Here is a 20,963-nt window from a genome sequence, read left to right as displayed (position 1 = left end):
CCAATAGCTGGGTAGCCATGACCAGCTATGGCCCTGTCCCATATAACCACCTAATTAACTTCCAGGGGATGAGGGGTACTTGAAGTTTAGTCTCAAGTGGTAATTTTGGTACATGTGAGGTTTGTACAGAGGAAGACCTTTATGGATCAAAATCAGCATATTGAAATACAGTTGTACCTTGGATCCCAAATGCCTTGGCTCCCAAACAAATTGGCTCCTGAACAATCAAAACCCGGAAGTGAGTGTTCTGGTTTTCAAATGTTCTTTTGGAAGCCAAACGTCTGATGGGTGTTACGCTTCCTGCAGCCAATCAGAAGCCGTGCTTTGGTTTCTGAATGTTTTGGAAGTTGAATGGACTTCTGGAATGGATTCCGTTCATCTTCCAAGGTATGACTGTACACTTGGTCTTTAGCAAGACCCGAGTAACTGCTGGACTGGGTGAGGCCGAGGCAATCCTTCATATGTCAGAAGTTGTGCCAATTGCACATCCCGTTTAAGTTTCAGCTTGCAGGTGCTTCCAGATCCATATGGCTCAGAAAGCTTTCAGTCAACTTTAATTTGTATGCTGCTGTGACCTTTATAAAGGACATTGAAGTGAGGCAGCAGGAAGTTGGAGGGATCAAAATATTTCTATGGCTTGCTCAACTTTAAATGCCAAAGTCAGTTATGCCCTTTGGACCAAGAAATTATAGGTAGATAAGACTTGCTTTGTCAGCATCATGCCAATACAAAATAAAATGTATGCTTGTAGAAAACTAATTCAGGAGTTAACCTGTTCAAATTTTCACTAGAAAAATATTTCCTGGAATAACACACCCCTTGTGCCAAATTCCTTTGAACTGGCATTGCCATGTTGGGTTTATGCATTTATCTTTTGTGATTTGCATTTACAAAGGAAGTATTGTGATTGTGCAAATCATGGCTGTCTCAGGCATATGCCCCACCAGGAGGAACCTATCCATACAAGTGGTGTTTCCACTCAGCCCCTGTTGAGTTATGAGGTCGCTTCCAGCCATGAACTCTCCTGCAGGCAATGGTGTGGGTTTCACTGAAGTAGCCATAGCAGTCAAAAGGGACCAAATCTGCATCTGATGCAGTCGCCATCCACAAATCAGAACCCAAGCAGTCCACTGTGGCATAGCCAGACAGATGAGGCACACCGCATTATGGTGTCGGGACAACAGGGTCAGGACCGTCTTAAGCATATCCAACGTTGTGGTGCAAAGCTCCCTCCAGCGCCCCCCCCCTTCCCAGAGTTTTTTTAGGAAGGACAGCGCTGCCAATGGGGCTGGAGGAGACGGGCAGCGGCTGAAGGGAGGCTCCTCCGGTGGGGAAGAGGTGGAGGCTGGACGCAGTGCCTCCCGGCTCAGCTGGCCACTTCGTGCCGCGGTGGCCACGGCAGACGGAGGCTCAGGCGCGGTGCTGCTTCAGTGTGGCATGGTGGAGGCGGGCAAGGGTGGCGAGCTGATGCCGGGAGGCGCCACGTCCAGCCTCCGCCTCTTCCCTGGCGCCCTTCAGAATTTGGCACCCCGGCGCCCCGCACCACTATGGGTAAGACGGCCCTGAGCAGGGTACTGAAGGTGATTGCGAAAGCGACGTCAAGGCTGTTGTTTCCTTCATTTCAGTCAATGGACATTGAAGTGGATGAAAACGGGACTCTGGATTTAAGCATGAACAAGCACCGGAAACGAGACAGCGCCTTCCCCAGCAGCAGCAGCTGCAGCAGTAGCCCCAGCATCAAATCCCCAGATGTATCCCAACGCCAAAACAGCACCAGTGCCACAAGCAGCACCATGACCTCACCCCAGTCCAGCCACACGTCCCGCCAAGATGAATGGGATGGGCCCATCGACTACACCAAACCAAATCGACAGCGGGAAGAGGAGCCAGAAGAGGTAAGTAATCACAGGGGCAAAGTCACAGCCAGGGACGTCTTAAGCATATCTGGCGCTTTGGTGCAAAGATCCCTCCAGCAGCACCCCCTTCCCAGAGTTGTCGAGTTTTTTTAGGGGGGACCCCAGAGTTGTTGACCTTTTTATGGAAAGGTTCCCCAGAGTTGTTGACCTCTTTTTTTAGGGAGCTGACACCACACTTACACATTATCTCCAACAAGCCCCCTTAGAACAAAATAAAATGAAAAGGCAGAAGAAAATCTAATGAAGTCCTCGATTCCAAAGCAGGACTCATTCAAGACTCCGCAGTCCTTCTAATTCATCCTCATGATTCAAATCACCACATATCAAAAAGTTAAAGCAATCACCAGTTTGTTGTTCTTTAACTAAATTGATAAAGACACAGAGAATGAAGTTCCCGGCCAATATGTGTTTAAGTACAAAGCTGAAGTTTTCAAATATTGTGGGGGGTGGGGTGGATGTGGGTATAAAGCAGTGACATCCTGAACCTAAAAAAGGATCCAAAACTTTGGTCACAAAGGCTGCAGCCCTAACGACTTACCTGAGAGTAAGCCCTGCTGAATCTAATAGGACCTTAAAACCCGCCCCCGTCTTTAAAGGACTTTTTGTTGGTGTTTGTTTGTTTTTATTTTTTTTAAGAAGATATTTATTAAGATTTTCCATTTTATACAAACCAAGAAAAAAAGAAAAAATATTAAAAAGAAAAAATATTAAAAACACATAAATTTCATATCTTATTTTTCAATAACATATTTCCCTGACCTCCTCATACCTCCCCTTCTTGTATTCCAGTTCAAATTGTTCATCCAGCAAATCCTTATCTCATAGCATTACAGCTAAAAGCCTTATTTTCTATCCATCTTCTTAAATTATTGTTACTTATACTTTTACTTATATACAAAAAAAAGAACTATTTTTTCATATTCTTTTATACCATTACAGCGAATAACCCCTTAATTTCAATCCAACATCACTCAATATTCCTTAATATTACAATGTTTTTGCAAATAGTCTTTGAATTTCTTCCATTCTTCTTCTGCCGATTCTTCTCCCTGGTCACGGATTCTGCCAGTGTTTGTTTGTTTTTAACCACTAACTGAATGGAGAGCACGCTCTCAAGTCCATCCTTACCTCCGAACTGAGTCCTAATGGTAGTGCGCGCGCCCCCAGCTTTCCCCTTGCACCACCCCAAATCTGAATGAATCCCTCCTCCACCTTTTTCCTCGTCAGAAGGGGCGGGGCGATGTTCTCAGTGCCCCACCCCCTCCCCGTCCTCCCCGCCCCCTGTGCTGGGCGGCTTGAGGCTCGCTTGCCATGTGGGCTTGCTCAGCAGCCCTGCTACTGCTGAGGCTGGGCAGGAGGGAGAAGGGCGCCACTGCCTCCTCTCCCAGGCAGGAAGGGAGAGAGCGCAGCTAGCCATAGGAAGAGCCGCCACCACCGCCCAACATGCCCTCGCAGCTGTTCCTGGTCGGTCCCGGACTCCTGCTGCTGGGCGCCCCTGATGGGCGGGCGCCGTGGTTCAGGGCGCCACTAACCCTAATGGGTAAGACGGCCCTGGGCACAGCTGCACCAGTTGGGTTGCAACTCCCATCATCCCTGACCATTGGCTATGCTGTCTGAGACTGGTGGAAGCTGGAATCCAACAGCTTCTGGAGGGCACACTGTTGGCTACCCCTGCTATATCCAAGTGGTCTCTCCCTTCCAGAAGTGGCTAGCCATGGTGAGAGCCATCCTTCATTTTAAGTTCCTAGAGTTTGGTAACCAAAGCTAAACATTCCCTGAAAATCAAGACTGAGCATCGCTTCATAATGGTTAATAGCCAGAGAGACCTGTTTTCCATGGCCAACTGAAAGTTGCATTTTATAAGGCATGCACAGTCCAAGACAGTGGTTGGGGGATGCGCAATGCCATCTGGATTTCATTGTGAATGGACATGCACACCTCAGTTACATTGTTATTTTATTTTTATTTATTGAATTTATATTCCGCCCTGTACCCGGAGGTCTCAGGGCGGTTCACAGAACAAAATCAAAATATAAAACCACAATATAAATAATCAAAATAAAAACAACAACCCAATAACACCCTCCCCCCAAAAAACCCACGTTTTAAAAGGGCATAGGATGTCAATCAAATCAACCAAAGGCCTGATTAAAAAGGAACGTTTTTGCCTAGTGCCTAGAGGTGTATAATAAAGGCACCAGGTGAACTTCCCTGGGGAGAGCATTCTATAGATGGGGAGCCACTGCAGAGAAGGCTCCGCACTCGTGTTGCCACCCTCTGGACCTCTCGAGGAGGAAGCACATGCAGAAGGGACTTGGGTTATTATCTCAGGGTCCAGGTAGGTTCATATGGAAAGAGGCAGTCCTTGCGGTATCCATTCTATGTACACATTTCCCAGTCTGCCAAGAGTATCTGTTCACAGAAGCTGCTTCTTCGTTAACTTTTTGCTGGATTAGATTATCTCGTCCCTCTTCGAAAGCCATTTTATACTACTAGTCACCCCAGTGCCCTGAATTCCAACAGGCACATGAAATTCTGGGAGCCAGTGGCCTGTAAATTATCTTGCACCGGGAACTACATTGCTGACTGGCTTCCTCTTTACAGTTCTTCCTATTTCCTTACTTTGCTTCCAGCAATGTAAGAGAAAGAAGAACAGGATTCGAATTAAAGCTCGGCCAATGTATTTGTCCCATGGCTCAACCCAAAGAAACTGCATGGCTTCATCATGAAAGGGGGCCATGCACACAGCTGCTGGGGAAATTCACTGAAATTAACATTGCATCTGCTTGCACCACTGAAGACCCCCACTTTTTCAGCACTTTGGAAGAAATTGTTATCTCTTCATCATCTTACTCTATTATTTTAATTTTGTTTGACAAGCACTTGGGCCAGACAGATATCTTGAAGGAAGGATTGCTATAGGACAGGCATTTCCAAATTCAGCCCTCCGGATGTTTTGGGACTACAGTTCCCATCATCCCTGACCACTGGTCCTGTTAGCTAAGGGTGATGGGAGTTGTAGTCCCAAAATATCTGGAGGGTCGAGTTTGGAGATGCCTGCTATAGGACAAGGTGGAGACTGAGTGGTTGGCTGCAGACCACTGGTCTAGTGTAAAGAATGACATGGTCTCTCCCCATGCGCCAAGATGCCCAGACTGATGAAGTCTTCTTCTTGGGCTTAATGACACAGCAAGGCCAAAAAAAGGCCCCGTTTACTGCCACCTACTGGCAAAAGTAGTTTCACTTCTCAAGCACAGGCTTTCATAAAGCGTCATAAACTCTCCACTGAGGAAGTCAACAAGGACAGAGACTTTACAATGGATGGGTGGGAGAAGGAAAGAAATTTGATCCAGTTCACATTCAAAGGCGAAACAGTACGTCAACTGAAACACAGCTACCCTTCAGAATTTGCACTTAGCCACATTTTGTGAGGCAAGCAGTGTTTCAAAAAAATAATAATAAATGCTTATATTATGCTAAAGTGTTGAGCGCAGAAATGAATCTATTGGTGAAAACGGCATGCAAAAATGTGTTTATCAAGAGAAATTCTCATTAACGTGCTGCTGAATTTTCATGAGGGCTTTAAACGAAAACAAAAAAATCTGCATACTGCTGCCGAAATGGGGAGAACTGGATTTAAGAATGGGAAAACACAAAACTGAGAGAAGTCCGCTCCCCTTCCCGTGGGGGGGGGGCGATGTTGTGGAAGGACATCTGGGACCACAGTAACCCGGCTGTGGGTGGAGGGATGTCGCCCACGTCATAGGGACTCCTGGCTGCGTTATGCCCCCCCCCCCGGCCAGCCAGATTGGGGGGGTGGGGCTGGCCCAGGAGGCCTTGTTTCGCAATGATGGCATTCGCTTTTCCGATATAAGAAATGGTATTTCGCTGGTCGATATTGTTAAGGGCATTAGAGATTGGGTGCAGGTGTGAAGGTGTTGGCGGCAAACCTTTGGGGCTTGAGTTCTTCTTCTTCTTCTTTGGCAATCACTCGTAGCCGAGTAAGATTGTCTTCCATAAACACGTTTTAACAATGAGTTTGTAAGTGACTGTGGAGGCCAATTCTGGATCCACACTTCTAAGGGTATCTCGTTAAAGGGATCTGGGGTGTGGATCCTGTCCAAAGCCTGGGCGTGGGCTAGGGCCATGCCACGACCTCATCGGGGACCCTGGGGGTGCTTTTAATTGATGTATATCATAGGGCTCCCCCTACTGGTGGTTAACCCTTATGAGACTCCCTGTAGACGGGCAGGAGTCAGGATATAGTCTGGTTTCACTCAGTGCCTAAGCCAAACTGCTCACATCTGTAACCAATAAAGTTCTGGCCTATTTTATCCCATTAACCGAAACCAGGCATAGGCAAACTCCGGCCCTCCAGATGTTTTGGAACTACAATTCCCATCATCCCTAGCTAACAGGACGAGTGGTCAGGGATGATGGGACTTGCAGTCTCAAAACATCTGGAGGGCCGGAGTTTGCCTATGCCTGACCTAAACATTCATGGTCATGTGTTTATTATCTAAGGAAACTGCGGGACCCGGGGCCTCGCCATACAAGTGAAATTAACCGATCGGTCCACCCCTTGTCTTTCTGCTTAAAAGTGGCAATGGATTGGCAGTCCAGTACTAACTGACCTCCCAGGCCAGAATGATTATGGGAAGTTGTAAAACCCCTGGCTGGAATCTCTTGTCCAGCTTTCATTGTGAATGTAGAAGAGAACCACCGTTTGCTCTGAAGGGATTCTGACTGGAAAGCTGTCGCCTTTAGCCATGGTCTCAGAGACCACCTAGGAATCTGATGATGGGCACCTATTAGAGCAGGGGTCCCCAAACTAAGGCCTGCGGGTCAGATAAGGCCAGAGGGACTCATTTATCCGGCCCGCGGCGACCCCCGCTGCCCGCTGCTGCCTCCCACTCTTACCGGCGCTGCTTGTGCGAATGCACAAGCGTTATTTGCGCATGCACAAGCATTATTTGTGCATGCACAAGCGTTATTTCCAGTGCACATCTGAGTCAGAGGAGGCCCATGCACATGCACACAAGCTATTTCCGGTGCTCCTCCAACCTGGAAGTGCGCTGGAAATAGTGTGTGCGCACACGTATGGGCATGCGCTCCCCCGCCCTCCGGCCTGCCGTGCGATCGGCACTGGAGACACCAGCCCGAGACACGGTAAGTTTGCTGACCCCTGTATTAGAGAATCCTCTGCACTTTTTACAGACTGGTAGCAAAAGAGTTTTGTGCACAGCTCTGTTGTCCTTCAGTCCCACCAACATCCTTTGCTGGTTTCTTGCAGTCAGAGGCTGCCGTACGTTCCTTCGCCTCTTCCGAAGTAGATGACCAAGAAGTACCCGAAGAAAACTTTGAAGAGAGGAAGTATCCTGGGGAAATCACCTTAACCAACTTCAAACTCAAATTCCTTTCCAAGGAGATCAAGAAAGAGCTACTTACGTGAGTCTTCCTACGTGGGCAGCGATGCCTTGCAGTAACATGGGGGGGGGGGAGACAACAAGAAGGAAGGGGTGATTTTGCAGGATGGGTGGATAGGGGAAATTCTTCAAGAGAAAAAAATGTTCAAGTTGATGTTTCGTAATGGGAGGGTCTTATTTAATCCAAACACTTCATAGCAAAAGCTTTAAAGAGAAACTTTGTGCTCCAATTATTCCTGATTGTTGAGATGACGCGACCACTCCGTACAGCCTCCTGAAACTGTGCAATTATTGAAGGAAAGGCAGAGACACTTGACTAAAGCACCAGAATCTTACCATTCATTAAACTGACTATACAAGCATAATTACCCCCTACTTATTTCTCTCTGTGCTCAAGCTAGCCTTTCTAATGCAATGGTAGGAGGAAAAATCTTTCGCCAATCCTATCGCTTTGTTTCCTTGCTCGTAAAGTGTGATGTTATACGCCGGGAGCAGCTTTTCTGAAACACCCCACATGGTTGGGAACATCCTAAGCTGAGCAGCATCACTCAAGTGTTATGGAGTTGAGGGGGGGGATAAACAGGGGGCAGAAAGAGAGTCTGCGTGCCTGTGTGAGTGTGGGGTTCCCTAAGAAGTTCGAAATCTGAAATCCAGATTTCAATGTGTGGGTTTTCTAAATGGAAAGTGGAAAACTTGTGTACTTCCCACAACTGATCGTAGCTGTAATTGGAACATTGATCAAATTGCAGGAGGAAAAAATACCGTATTTTTTCGTCTATAAGATGCCCCCATGTATAAGACGACCCCTATTTTGGGGGACTCCGATTTAAGAAAATGGGGGGAGATGGCCCCTGTGTATAAGACGCCCCCAAATTTTGGACATTATTTTTTAGGGGGGAAACCTAGTCTTATACATGGAAAAATACGGTAATTCTCATATCATTACAGTATACTTCTGAGAAAATGGGGGCAGGGTTGAATTGGCTATTTACATTTTGACTCTTTTGTCCTCTTAGTCAAACATTTTGTAAGCAAAATGTTAGATACAAAACGAGAAAATGTAATATCACCGGCACCTGCAGAGAACACCATCTGCAAGCATTGCAAAAGTGGAGAGATCCTTAAAGCCTAAGACTCAACTTGAAAATTCAAACTCTGGAGTCTCCTGCCGACTCTGTCTCCATGATCTGTTCCTCAGAATCCCATTGACTGCAGGGCCTATGAGACATCAGTCTCACGTGGGAAAAATATATTAATGTCAGTGAGGACAGCAGAGAATGGGGGAAATGTAGAATCTCCAACTGGGTAGTGAAAGACTTTACAAATTACTGAGATAAATGCCAGTGTCTTGAGTACTGATGAGTCACGTAATTTTCTGCAGAAATGGTGTGAGCAGTTATTTATGCATTGGTAACCAAATTTTCTCCTTAAAGACAGGTGTAATTGATAATCACACATTTAGCATCACATCTAATTTGGTCGTAAGATCTGAGTTATATGCTGTTCTCCTGGACTGCACCAGGTGGGAGATTCACAAGTTTGAATCCTCACTCATATTTTTAGTATTAAAAAAAAGACAAATATTCCTGCACATAAAATATTAGCACAGCAAGGGAAAAGGATCCAGTGAATTATCTGACGAAACCTAATCTTACAGTACTGGAGATGCTAGGAAAATGTGGGCCACATCAGTGCCTAGATGGGAGGGCACTAGGAGCTCCCAATTTTTTAAAAAATGAATAACATATCTAAATAATATGAAAACATTCAGAGTCGTGCCAGCAATGGGTGAATAAGACCCAGGTTTTTACAAAACAGATGTAAATCTTCCCTCATATGGCATTTATATTCCCCCCAGTATTGTGGATGGTAAACAATACCCTTTTAAACAATTTATCCTTTTAAAAATACTAACGGTAATGTATACAATGAAAACAAGCACGTGTTTTTCAACACTTAGTAACAGAAACGTATCAATGCTTACTTGTTTATCAGTATTAATGTGACCTGGAGGTTTGGAGTGGTGTTTCTTCAAACCTAACCTTAGCGATTATGAGAGCAGAAGCAGAAACTGCGTTTCAATTTGGGTTATATTAATCTCAAAGTTAATGTTGTGAAAGCTCCCTGCCTGAAGCTCTGGAACGGAAACGCATCATTCAGGACCTCCTGAGCCATAATCTCAAAAGTGGCACCACTTTGCTCGCATCTAACCCTTGAGAGGGGGACGCGGGCGGCGCTTTGGGTTAAACAACAGAGCCAGGAGTTGCCGATCAGAAGGTCGGTGGTTCGAATCCCTGCGATGGGGTGAGCTCCCGTTGCTTGGTCCCTGCTCCTGCCAACCTAGCAGTTCGAAAGCACGTCAAAGTGCAAGTAGATAAATAGGTTCCACTCTGGCGGGAAGGTAAACGGCGTTTCCGTGCGCTGCTCTAGTTCACCAGAAGCAGCTTAGTCATGCTGGGGTCCCTTTACCTTTAGCACTTGAGAAGAGGGACTTTATCGAACCTGCTCATTGGGGAAACTCACCAAGCTCTTGTAATTGCCAGGTTGGTTTCTTAAAGAGGCCAGTTTGCTTACCACAGTGGCAAACCAGTCATTCCTGAATGCCAAGGTAGCAAATCAATAAGGATGCCCATCTTCCATTACCCTTAAAGGTAAAGGGACCCCTGACCGTATTGGCCGAGGGAGCCGGCGTAAAGCTTCCGGGTCATGTGGCCAGCATGACTAAGCCGCTTCAGGCGAACCAGAGCAGCGCACGGAAACGCCATTTACCTTCCTGCTGGAGCGGTACCTATTTATCTACTTGCACTTTGATGTCCTTTCGAACTGCTAGGTTGGCAGGAGCAGGGACCGAGGAACGGGAGCTCACCCCGTCGCGGGGATTCGAACCGCCGACCTTCTGATCTGCAAGTCCTAGGCTCTGTGGTTTAACCCACAGCGCCACCCGCGTCCCTCTCCATTACCCTTAGGGAGACCTGAAAAACGCACAGAGGAGAGTGTAGTGTCAAGGAGTCCCTGGATCATCCTGTCTTCCCCATACACATTTGTCTCTTCCCAGTGATCTTTTGGTGGTAGTTGGATAATGATTTCATAGCTATTTCTGGCCCAACAGTGGCATGGGACCCATCCCAGTCTAGCCAGTACAGCCCTCAGCTGTTCAGTAGGGATGACTTGCTACAGGTTTCAGAAACGGCAGAGCCAGTTCCATATCAGTGTCTCCTCCCTGATACAGGCTTATTGGCAGCAGCTGGATCTGGAAAGCCAATGGGGCATTTGTGGAAGTTCAAAATGGCGGCTGGCTTGTATGGTGCCACCAGGAGGACTGGCAGTCAGGAGGCGCCCAACAGGTGTTTGTGCTGGGTGTTCAGGCCCCACGAGATGCCCCAAAGTGACCTTGAGTAAATGGTTCCGCCATTTACCTTGTTTCTCCGCCACACCTTGTTTTTCCATGCTCTCCTACAGCTCCCGCCATACCCAAATCATGTCCCTCCCTGCATTCCTTGTATTCTTGTATGGCTAAATAACTGACCTGACACTTTATGAGTAAGTGTCCAGTAGAATGTAGAAACAGAATGTCTACACATTTATAGTCAACTTCTAACTCAGGGCAACAACATTATTATTTTTTATATAAATTATTATTTTTTATATAAATTATTATTTTTATATAAATTATTATTTTTATATAAATTATTATTTTTTATATAAATGGTAAAACCATTCGGAAAGCTCACCTCTTTGCTGCAGTGCAGTAACCAAGAACGTTAGCTGTGAGCCTTAGTTTCAGATCTCACCACAGCCACGATCTCACCGTGTGAGTAGACTTGGGCAAGGTACACACATTTTCAGCCCTGGACCCACCCACTCACCCCCAGAAATATGCGGGTAAAATTGTATACTGGAAGACTACTTGCCTTACATGGTTGCCGTAAAGATATGGGGAAATGGAAACACTTTGAAAGCTCTAAGGAACTGCATAACAGGCTAAGAAGATGTTGAGCTCCATCTTGCCAACCACCACAAGAATGGGGTGGGGTGGGGGTTAAAGGCAGCAAACCCCTCAGAAACCCTTGTGAGTACTTTTTATTTTTAAGTATGTCTTTCCAGGAAGTGTAATCCATTAGAAATCTGACCAGAAATGGGGCAGGAGAGACTTAGAAATGGGACTGGCCAGCCTTTCACTTTACAGGAAACAGGAGCAGGCTTGAACCCTGCCAACACAACATCTCGTGTTTCATTCCTCGTTACTTGTTAGACGTAATTAAATTGTATTTTATATGCATGCAAAAAGTAGAAATTGGGGGGGGGGGATCTGCATTTGAAACCCGGCTGAAATCAAACAAAGGAAGAATTCACACCAAGATCATCTCTGCTTCCGAAGAGATACTGGATCATTCACCCGTTAATGTGCTTTGCCCCCCTCCCCCCCCCAAAAATAGCCACATAATAAAAGGTACACTGAAATAAAAACTTTATGAACTGCAAAAGATATAAAAGACTTATGTTCTGGAACTTATAGAAATTGCCACTTGTCCTTCATTGAAGTCTTAATATTGTTGCAGAATTAATCTCCTTTTAAAGTTTTTGTACTGTGCAATTCTAACGCTGCAAAGCACCTAAGGGGACATTTTGAAGGTCAAGGCAGAATAAAATAATGTTATCAATAAATGTGCATTTTTCTTAGATTGGGCACAATGAAATCAAGCTGCAATTTATTTTCAGATTTGTTGTGTTGAAGGTTGATGAGGTTTTTTTAAAAAATGTGTAAATTTTATATGTGTGTGTGTGTGCCAATTATTTTTATGGATTTTCCATAATGTTTAACAAATTGTCACCAAATTAATACAAATTTAAAAGCTGACTCCCCCCCCCGATGCCCCCTCTATTTTCCTCCCTCCTTTGCTGCTTCCAATAAAATAACTTTTTCCAACTATCATTTCAAAATACTTTCGTCCCTTCTCCCTACACATCACCTGCTCAGTTACCAATTCCTGCTATGGCTTTTATACATTGCTATAACCTGTCCTCAAAATAGTCGAGTAGAGTAAATCCTCTTTCATCTTTCTATAATAGTCATCCGTCAGTTCTGAAACGTGGCCAAAGAGGGTGGGGGGCAGCGCTGGCCCCCCCAATTCTCCTGTTCTCTTCCCCTGGGTCAGGCCTGTTGGAAAAACACCCTGGGAAGGCTGCAAACTTCCCCAAGTCTCCAGAGCATTCCCCGGTGGCTCTCTCTGGCTGTAAATCTTCTTCAGTCCAGAGCGGCCGGTAATAAGCGCCCCTTCTCTCCTGAAAAGAGCACACCGGTTGAAATATACTCGGAGTCGAGAGTGGATTTCATGCTCTTTATTCAGCTCATAGTGATGAGGAGGAATAGAAGTTCCCCCAGAATGTCTGCTTTATATACATTATTTCACAATGGGCCAAACGTGATTGGCTAATTCCGGGATTCTCCTGTAGGCCAATCAGGTTGCGGATTCACTTCCACCTGGAGCTGGATTGGGTGGCTCCTGTGGACCAATCAGACTGCTGCATTCTGGGTCCTATTGTTCTAGGACCAATCAGACTGCTGCCTTTTGGATCCTATTCAACTCAGTACATAACACCAGTCTTCTGGTATATCTTGATCTCTGATCTTCGCGGTCATCTTTGCCATTTCGGCATAGTCCATCATCTTAGTTACGCATTCTTCTTTTTTTGGTGTCTTCTCCTGTTTCCAGTTCGGGCAAGCAGCATCCTGTTGTCTCATACATAAATAACCTTTTTAGAACCCTAGGTATTCCATCCCCTGTTAGTCCAAGTGAAAAGGCTTCTGGTTTTTTAGCGAAGGTTATCTTAAACATCTTTTTGAATTCATTATATATCATTTCCCAGAAGTCTTTTACTTTTCTACAGGAACACCTACCTGCTCTTTTCCTTGCTTGTCCATCCAAGCCCCTCCTGTTAGCCGTAGCAGCTTAACAGAAACTCTATGTCCAGAGGTACCACATCTCTGAATTCCATATCCTGGGAACAAACAATAGGGGGATGTTCTCGTGCCCTACATTCAAGCTTCCCAGAGGCATTTGGTGGACTACTGCCGTAAGAAAAATAATGAACTAGATGAAAACAAGACACCATTCTCCAGCTCCACCTATTGCTTAAGGAAGCAATAGGACACAATGCACGAAATTTTAGAATTTTTTAAAAGGGGGGAACTGCTGTCCATTCAGTAGCTTGCCTCCCATCACCTGTCCTCCATAAACACAACACAGGACCTGCTCATGTGTGGCATCCCAGCTTTTTCTATAGGGTCAAGCAGGGAGCAGTCCTAGGAAATCTCACTGCAGTTTAAAAAGTTTAAAAGTGAGCACCAGCATTAATTATGGACATTCATAAAAACTGCCTTTCCTTCATGTCCCGGGATGGTTTACATCAGGCATGTTCAACTCCCAAGAGACTGCGATCTACTCCCACTATAAAAAAAACATGGCAGTGATCTACTCATTGGATTGACCAAAGTTGGTGAACTTTTGGGGGGGAGGAAGACCGGTTGGACATGCCTGGTTTACATGGGGGGGGGGGGAAGGGGGATAGGGAACCCAGCAGAACCGTTAAAATAATAATACAGTGGTACCTCGGTTGTCGAACGTAATCCATACCCGGAAGACCGTTTGACTTCCAAAGCGTTCGACAACCGAGGCACAAAGGGCGATCTGCAAAGTCAATGGAGAAAATAGAAGAAGAAGAAATTCAGCGGAAGCTGTTTGACTTCCAAGGCGCGTTCAAAAACGGAAGCATTTACTTCCGGGTTTTCAGTGTTCAGGTTCCGAAACATGCGACAAAGGAGACGTTGGAGAACCGAGGTACCGCTGTACCAATAAAACAAGGCAGGACATCACAAAAGCATAGAAGCCGTTGACAGAATTAAAATTCAGTCTGAAAATTGAGTGTTTTATTGTGGGGGGTTTTTTTACCTGGTGCCAAAAATGCAACTGTGTAGGAACTAGGCAAACCTTTCTTGGAAAAGTATCCCATGGCTGGGAGATCATCACTGAGAATGTCCTTTCCATGCTTGCTACCTGCCTCACCTGAGAAGATCCTTTACTATACATCTCAATGTATAGTAGGTGCATATGCGTGCAGGCAATCCTTCAAGTGTTCTCGTCCCAAGTCTTGAAAATCATTGTATATTGATTTTATAAAAAGGAAAGGGGGGAAGCAATGTGGTGGGGGTTGCCCTTAAGTTGTCAGTCACTTACATAGCCCCGCACAAAAATGCCTTAGCCAGTGTATGCAATTTATATAGCTGTATATAAAAATATATATATAATCCTGCTGACAAGATGCCAAATTTCCTAATCGAAGGTGCTTACGAAAGAAGCGTGGTTGGACTCCTAAAAAAAATCCCTATGGTAATTTTTCTCCCCGATTTCTACAGAAGAAGGATTTTCTTCTCCCTTTTTATATTTTTAAATTTTTTTACATATGCATGAATCTTACTGGTTTCTTTAATTTTTTTTGCCACTCACGTTTTTTTCCCCATAATTATTTTTGTTCAGTTGCCCTACCCCAGGCTGTGATGGCAGCGGACACATCACGGGGAATTATGCCTCTCACCGCAGGTTAGTTGACCTTACCTACGCTATTCTTTCAGGCTCTGACAATCTCTTAAAGATCTCTCTTTTAAAAAAAAATATAAAAATAGTGTGGATACTTTGGTTCTATTCCCTCTTCCCCTTTTCTTTTACCTCCCCTACCTTTTTTCTTTTTTTTTTTAGCTTACCCAAATATTCTATCTCTTCTTTTTCAGCCTTTCTGGTTGCCCTCTTGCTGACAAGAGCCTCAGAAATCTCATGGCTGCCCACTCCGCTGACCTCAAGTATGTTTGCGCTAAACTTGAATCTCTCTCTCTCTCTCCCCCCCCCCCCTTTTCGCTACCTCTCTGCCTTTTTCTCCCTTCCCTCTGCACTTTTCCTTTAGAAAAAGGCTAATAAGAAACCTGCCTGTGAGTTTTAAAAAAATTGATCTTAAACTGCCAATGCAAACAAAACAATATTGAGCTGGGAGATACGCAACATGTTGAATAATATTCAATTGCTGGTAGGAGATCATTGGCTTAGAACCTTCCGATACATATATTCCTTTGAACTCCAGGCAGATTTTTATTATTTTTTATTGGCTATCCTGGAGATGTGTCTTTCTTTTTCCCCCCCTCACACTTCTCTCTTCATGGTCTTTTGGAGATTGCAACATTGCCAGAAATTTTCTTGGATAATAAAGCAGTACTATTTCCCACCCCATCCCACCCCCAGACAGGTTGATTAACTTTCTGCCACAGGCTGAGAAAAAAGGGTGATTTGTGAAAGGGGTTTGTGCAAGATTTACACAGGGCCTTTCCTCTTTACTTGAGGAACAGCTTAGTGAAGCCCAAAATATTCATACCGGTTCCCCCCATCTGAAGATGGCTTTCTCATCATGTTGACAACAGTAAATTAATGACCGCTCAAACTATCCGTTCATACTTTATACGAAGCCAAATCAGGTGAATTGCACTTGGGTGGTATGTTAACTTTTAGGAGGAATTCTGTTTGCAAAAGAAAAATTTTAATGGGGGATCTAAGAGGAAGAAAACATGCATTTTTCAAGCGTGAATGTAAAGGTCTCCAGTAAGCGAGGAAAATCAGTAATTTGGTTGTATTTCCGTCAGTCCTGTTTTCACATTCACATGACTGGTTACTTCACATGAACAGTTGTTTTAACACTTGTTTCTCAGCGGAAGTCAATTGACATGACTGCTTTGAGGGCTTAATTTTTTCTCTCCATTGTGACTTTTGATGTTTTTCGGTCAGGCTAACCCTGAACTGAATGTCCAGCTATCCAGTTCGACCAGCCAGTACTATTCCATCAGGAATGGTTTGCCATGGTGAACTAAACTGGAATCTAGGCTGGAATAGTTGAGAGACTTGTACTCCATTAACATTCAACCTATGCAAACAAGGGAGGAATAGTAAGAATGGATGGAGGCTGAATCCAAAATGTACTTATGTGAATCAGTTTGGAGAGAGGGGGGTATTGTGCTAAGTATGTATCCATTCTAATACTAAAAAATACATTCTTGTTGGGAAATAAGCGCCATTTGGTGAAACCTAAGTAATTATTTTTGGGGGGGGAATGTAGCCCTCAAAATATAATTAAACAAGGGATAGTTTATTTCTAAAGTGCACTGGGATGTTTAAGAAATGAAGTTCCTCCTCTGGAATAATCCCCAAACAAGTTACCGTATTTTTCGCTCTATAGGACGCACTTTTTCCCTTCTAAAAAGTAAGGGGAAATGTGTGTGTGTCTTATGGAGCGAATGCAGGCTGCGCGGCTAAGCCCAAAGCCAAAACAGGGAGATGGAGCGCTGCGCAGCACTCCATCTCACTGTTCTAGCTTGGGGTTAGCTGCGCAAAGCTTCTACAGGGCAGCGGGGTGAAGGCACCTCGCTGCCCTGCGGAGGCTTCAAAGGCTGTCCCCAAAGCCAGAACAGCAAGAGGCTATCCCAGAAGCCAGATCCCTCTTGCTGTTCTGGCTTCTGGGATTCAGAATTTTTTTCTTCTTGTTTCCTCCCCCCAAAACTAGGTGCGTCTTATCATACAGTGTGACCTATAGAGCGAAAAATACGGTATTTCTTTGCACATGAACACAAAGTGCTTCCAGGGTGATTTCAGACAGATACTTATTGTGGGGCAGAGGACGGTTTAAGCCAACAACCTGCTTGCGATATCTGAACCGCCCATTTGCAATATTGAGCCCCTGTCTGGAATCACCCGCAATATATGGTTAAAAAGCCAGACGCAGCTGAACTGTGCTGTTGCCTAGAATGTGCCCAAACACAGCTTGCTGCTGATTTCACCATAGCCCAATTTCATACATTGGTTCCATCTCATTTCCCCCAAAAGGTAAGTTCTTCCCAGCCTGGTAGACTTCTTTTCCCCTCAGAGATGATTGAATGATTCACTTTTATTTTATTTTTTATTTTTATTTTATTTTTAAAATACCCCACTCTTCAGCCAAAAAGGAGGGGAAACTACCCAGAGCAGTTTACAAATATCAATAAAAATACAATAATAGGACCAAAACGTCTTGACAGGATATTTAATAACACCGCGGGGAAAGAGAAGCAGATCACAATTCTGTGCACATTAGAGTTCATTCTTTCATTCCAAGTCACAGTGCCTCAACCACATTAGTTTCGGTGCTTTCATTTCACTCATTCGGCAGCAAGTCATCAAATGTCAACAAAACAAGCCTTGAGAAAGCAAGTTATATACTTGCATTCAATGTTCTTCACACAGGTACGTGTGGCCCTGATTCAAATCAACCTCCAGGAGCTGCCAAGTGTCTTAATACGGTGTTAATTACTCCAGAGGAGTTGTGAATAGTTGCTTGGGGAGCCTTAGTGCAAGATGAAGCAGAATATAATCCCTGTGTCCCCAAATTACTGCTACCCTCAAGTCTCCCGCCACGTTCCCCATTCAAGATGCTAGATGAGATTTTAGTCATCCAGCCATTTAGTCATTTAGTCCTGGAATGGTCAGTGTTTTGTTACAGTTCTTTAGAACATGTCCCAAAATATTTAGCGCTGTGTGGGCTGCACCTCTTCAAACTTGAAATATTTTAAGAAGTACCTGCTCTCTGCTAGCAGAAACAGCATTCTGTGCACTGTGTTCCCTTCCAATGTATTACTTTGAATCAAGAGAGTGAAATTACGGTGGTGATTGTGATTCATTACCTGCCCGTTGCCCTAAGGTCCCAGGGTGGGTCACAGCCATTTAAAATACAACATTAAAAACGGTTTAGAGAACAAATTACAGTCACCAGAATAGGGCGGGTCTTCAAAAACATACACCTCGAATGTCAAAGGCCAGGGTGCCCTTACTCAGTTGTTTCTCATTGCAAAGCTGAAATGGGAGAAAGCGTTTGGATCAAATAAGAGCAGACCTGAAACTGTGAACTGAATTAAACTCAATTTCTCCCTCACCCCACCCCGTGACCGGAAAAGGTTTAGTATTTTGTCTTATGATCAATGCTGCATTTGTTTCCATGTATCTGTACAAATGTGTGTTCTTAGGAGCATTGCCTGATTCTGAGGATGCTGTCAGGTGTCTTTCACTTAAAGTCGGAAAAGATTACAGTCTTAGAGAAGAGAAAGGAGAAGTAAAGGGTGTGGGAAACAGATCTGTGGAGTCTGGGACTCCATCAGTATTGGGTCTGACTCATAAATGGAGATATCAACACAACTTCCACCACAGAGAAAGCCAAAATATGTTGCACGGGTAGTAGAATACTTCTTCTTCTTCGCAATCACTCGTAGCCGAGTAAGATTGTCTTCCATAAACACGGTTTTAACAATGAGTCCGTAGGTGACTGTAGAGGCCAATTCTGGATCCACACATCCTTCCACAATGGGGACATTGGTTTCTGGGCAGGAGCTGATCACAGTGTGAATAGGGCACCTTTTCTAGCTCCTCCCCCTTTTCAGGGCAAGTAGAGTAGATCCTAAAAAGCTGGTGTGCACTTGTCATTCTCAAGACTCAAAGCAGGAAATCTGATATCCATCAGTACTCCAGGATGCCAAGACCAAAACAGAGGAGGTGTGGGTGATCCAAGTTTAGGTGGCTTGACCTTTCATGGCTAGCTACAATTCAGTGACAAAGCTCCTACACTTGTACATCAAGCATTACTGCTAAAGGAAAAGATGAGAATGTGGCTACTTTGGTGGCAAATCCCAACATTTGCATCTCCTTCAACAATGGGCACCAAACATGTTGCCCTCCAGTTGTTGTTGGAGACGCAATTCCCAACAGCCTCAATCGGTTGTACTTCCGCAACATTTGGAGGGTTACAACAACATTCAAAAGGCGGGAAGCAAAAAAGCACCATCCCCTTGTGAGATGAAGCATAGGTGCCCATGATATGCAGAGACAGAGTAGCAAATACTAAGAGTTATGAGTGGCAAAGCTTACATTTCTCTACATCAGTGACAGTGAAGAAGCAACGAGGTGGAAATGGGAGAATGCATCGTGTTCCTCCTAAGCAACTAAACTTAGCAATGAAACCAAATTCAAGGTTTGCTTCTCAGAACTTGAGCCCTGCAGGGCATCAGGTCAGAGTTGTCTGTCCCCCTTCTGCCTATTACAGCACTAAAGAGGAAGACAGGTGAGCGAAGCACCAGAAATTTCTGCTTCGTATTCGAAAACATTTTCTTACTGATAAGAACAATGAATTTCAAGTTGTACTGGCGGTTTCCGTTGGAGGAGAGCTTTGCTCCCTAGACAAGTATTCCGTACAACTGAATAAAGACTGTTTGCTTACATTGAAATTTGAATTTGGTAAAGATGAGCGTAGGAAAATGGTTGCATTTTTCGTTCCAGCGCAAGTTTTAATCCTCTCGTTTTCACCAGGTTTCCCATACCCATCCTATAGCCATAGCCACGGAGCACTGAATAGGATTGTGCATCTACTTCTGTTATTTTTGCATTTTCTTCTTTGATACTGCCTGGAAATCCATGTTGTTAAGTTATGGGTGAACATATCAGACGACACAGCGATTCTTCAAACAGCTCTTGTTTATTCACAGGCCAGAACTGAACTGAAGGGCTCAGTCAGCCTGCTTATATAGAGCTCCAGTACAACGTAACTGTAACAATTTTCTAAAACTATCCAATCACTGAGCGTCACTTTCAATCCCTTATTTGCATAACTATCTACAGTATCCCCCTGCTGGCCCAGGGTGAGAACTTTAGTACATAACACATGTAAGGTCTGAAACACTGACAAATAGCTCAGTAGCGAGAGAGGGAGACCCCAAACATGTATGGCAAATCAATTGTCTTCAAAATCATTTTATCCTTGTTTTGCTGTGGAAGCTGAAGACAAACAGGTAGACAGCAGTCGTGCCGGTGTCATTTGACGTAGATTGACTTGAATGCCACCATCGGTTTGCAGCTTTGTTCCTCAGCTACTTCTCTTTCTTTTATCCTTCTTCAGGTGCCCAACGCCCGGCTGTGACGGCTCCGGCCACATAACAGGAAATTATGCATCACACAGGAGGTGAGTCAGACTTCTTTGTGCAATGTGGAGAGAAATGAGGGGAAACTGAGGAGGAAGCAAGATGGAAGCTGCCTGGGACAAACTGAGGAGGGGCAGGCGCAAGGTTTTTTAAGGTCTGAATTACAGTGGTACCTCGGGTTACATACGCTTCAGGTTACATACGCTTCAGGTTACACACTCCGCTAACCCAGAAATAGTGCTTCAGGTTAAGAACAGAAATCGGGCTACGGCAGCACGGCAGCAGCAGGAGGCCCCATTAGCTAAAGTGGTGCTTCAGGTTAAGAACGGACCTCCAGAACGAATTAAGTACTTAACCCGAGGTACCACTGTACTGTGTTGTGAAATGATGCAGGTCTAAAAAGTGTGTGCCGCCAACGTGAAAAGTTCGGAGAGCTCTGCTTTAAAGCCTAGATCATTCGTGAGTGACGGCTGATACGTCTGGCTTTGTTGCTGTTTTATGCGAGGATGAGAAATTGCCACAAAGCATGGCCAGCACGGTCCTTTGAGGCACTTCCGTGAGGTGGAATGGCTGCTGTGCGATAAAAAGGAG

The 20,963-nt window shown here is 44.8% G+C and overlaps 1 protein-coding gene across 6 annotated transcripts in view; it reads left to right on the top strand.

The window, feature by feature from the left end:
- MYT1 (myelin transcription factor 1) overlaps window positions 1-20,963 on the top strand; it is a 169,765-nt gene that overhangs the window by 113,979 nt on the left and 34,823 nt on the right. For 3 of the 6 annotated variants that reach the window (XM_083618425.1, XM_083618424.1, XM_083618427.1), the window contains exons 13-17: window positions 1,626-1,895; window positions 7,210-7,364; window positions 14,878-14,940; window positions 15,129-15,197; window positions 20,351-20,413. In XM_083618425.1, the coding sequence (XP_083474551.1) occupies window positions 1,626-1,895; window positions 7,210-7,364; window positions 14,878-14,940; window positions 15,129-15,197; window positions 20,351-20,413 (620 nt within the window). The remainder of the gene's footprint in view (window positions 1-1,625; window positions 1,896-7,209; window positions 7,365-14,877; window positions 14,941-15,128; window positions 15,198-20,350; window positions 20,414-20,963) is intronic. The other 3 variants (XM_083618428.1, XM_083618426.1, XM_083618429.1) reach the window with 1 other exon arrangement.

This window comes from Podarcis filfolensis, assembly GCF_964270895.1.
Source record: "Podarcis filfolensis genome assembly, chromosome: 6".
NCBI lineage: Eukaryota > Metazoa > Chordata > Lepidosauria > Squamata > Lacertidae > Podarcis > Podarcis filfolensis.
The sequence above is the reverse complement of the archived record's forward strand: the minus strand, read 5'-3'. Positions and strand labels throughout refer to the sequence as shown.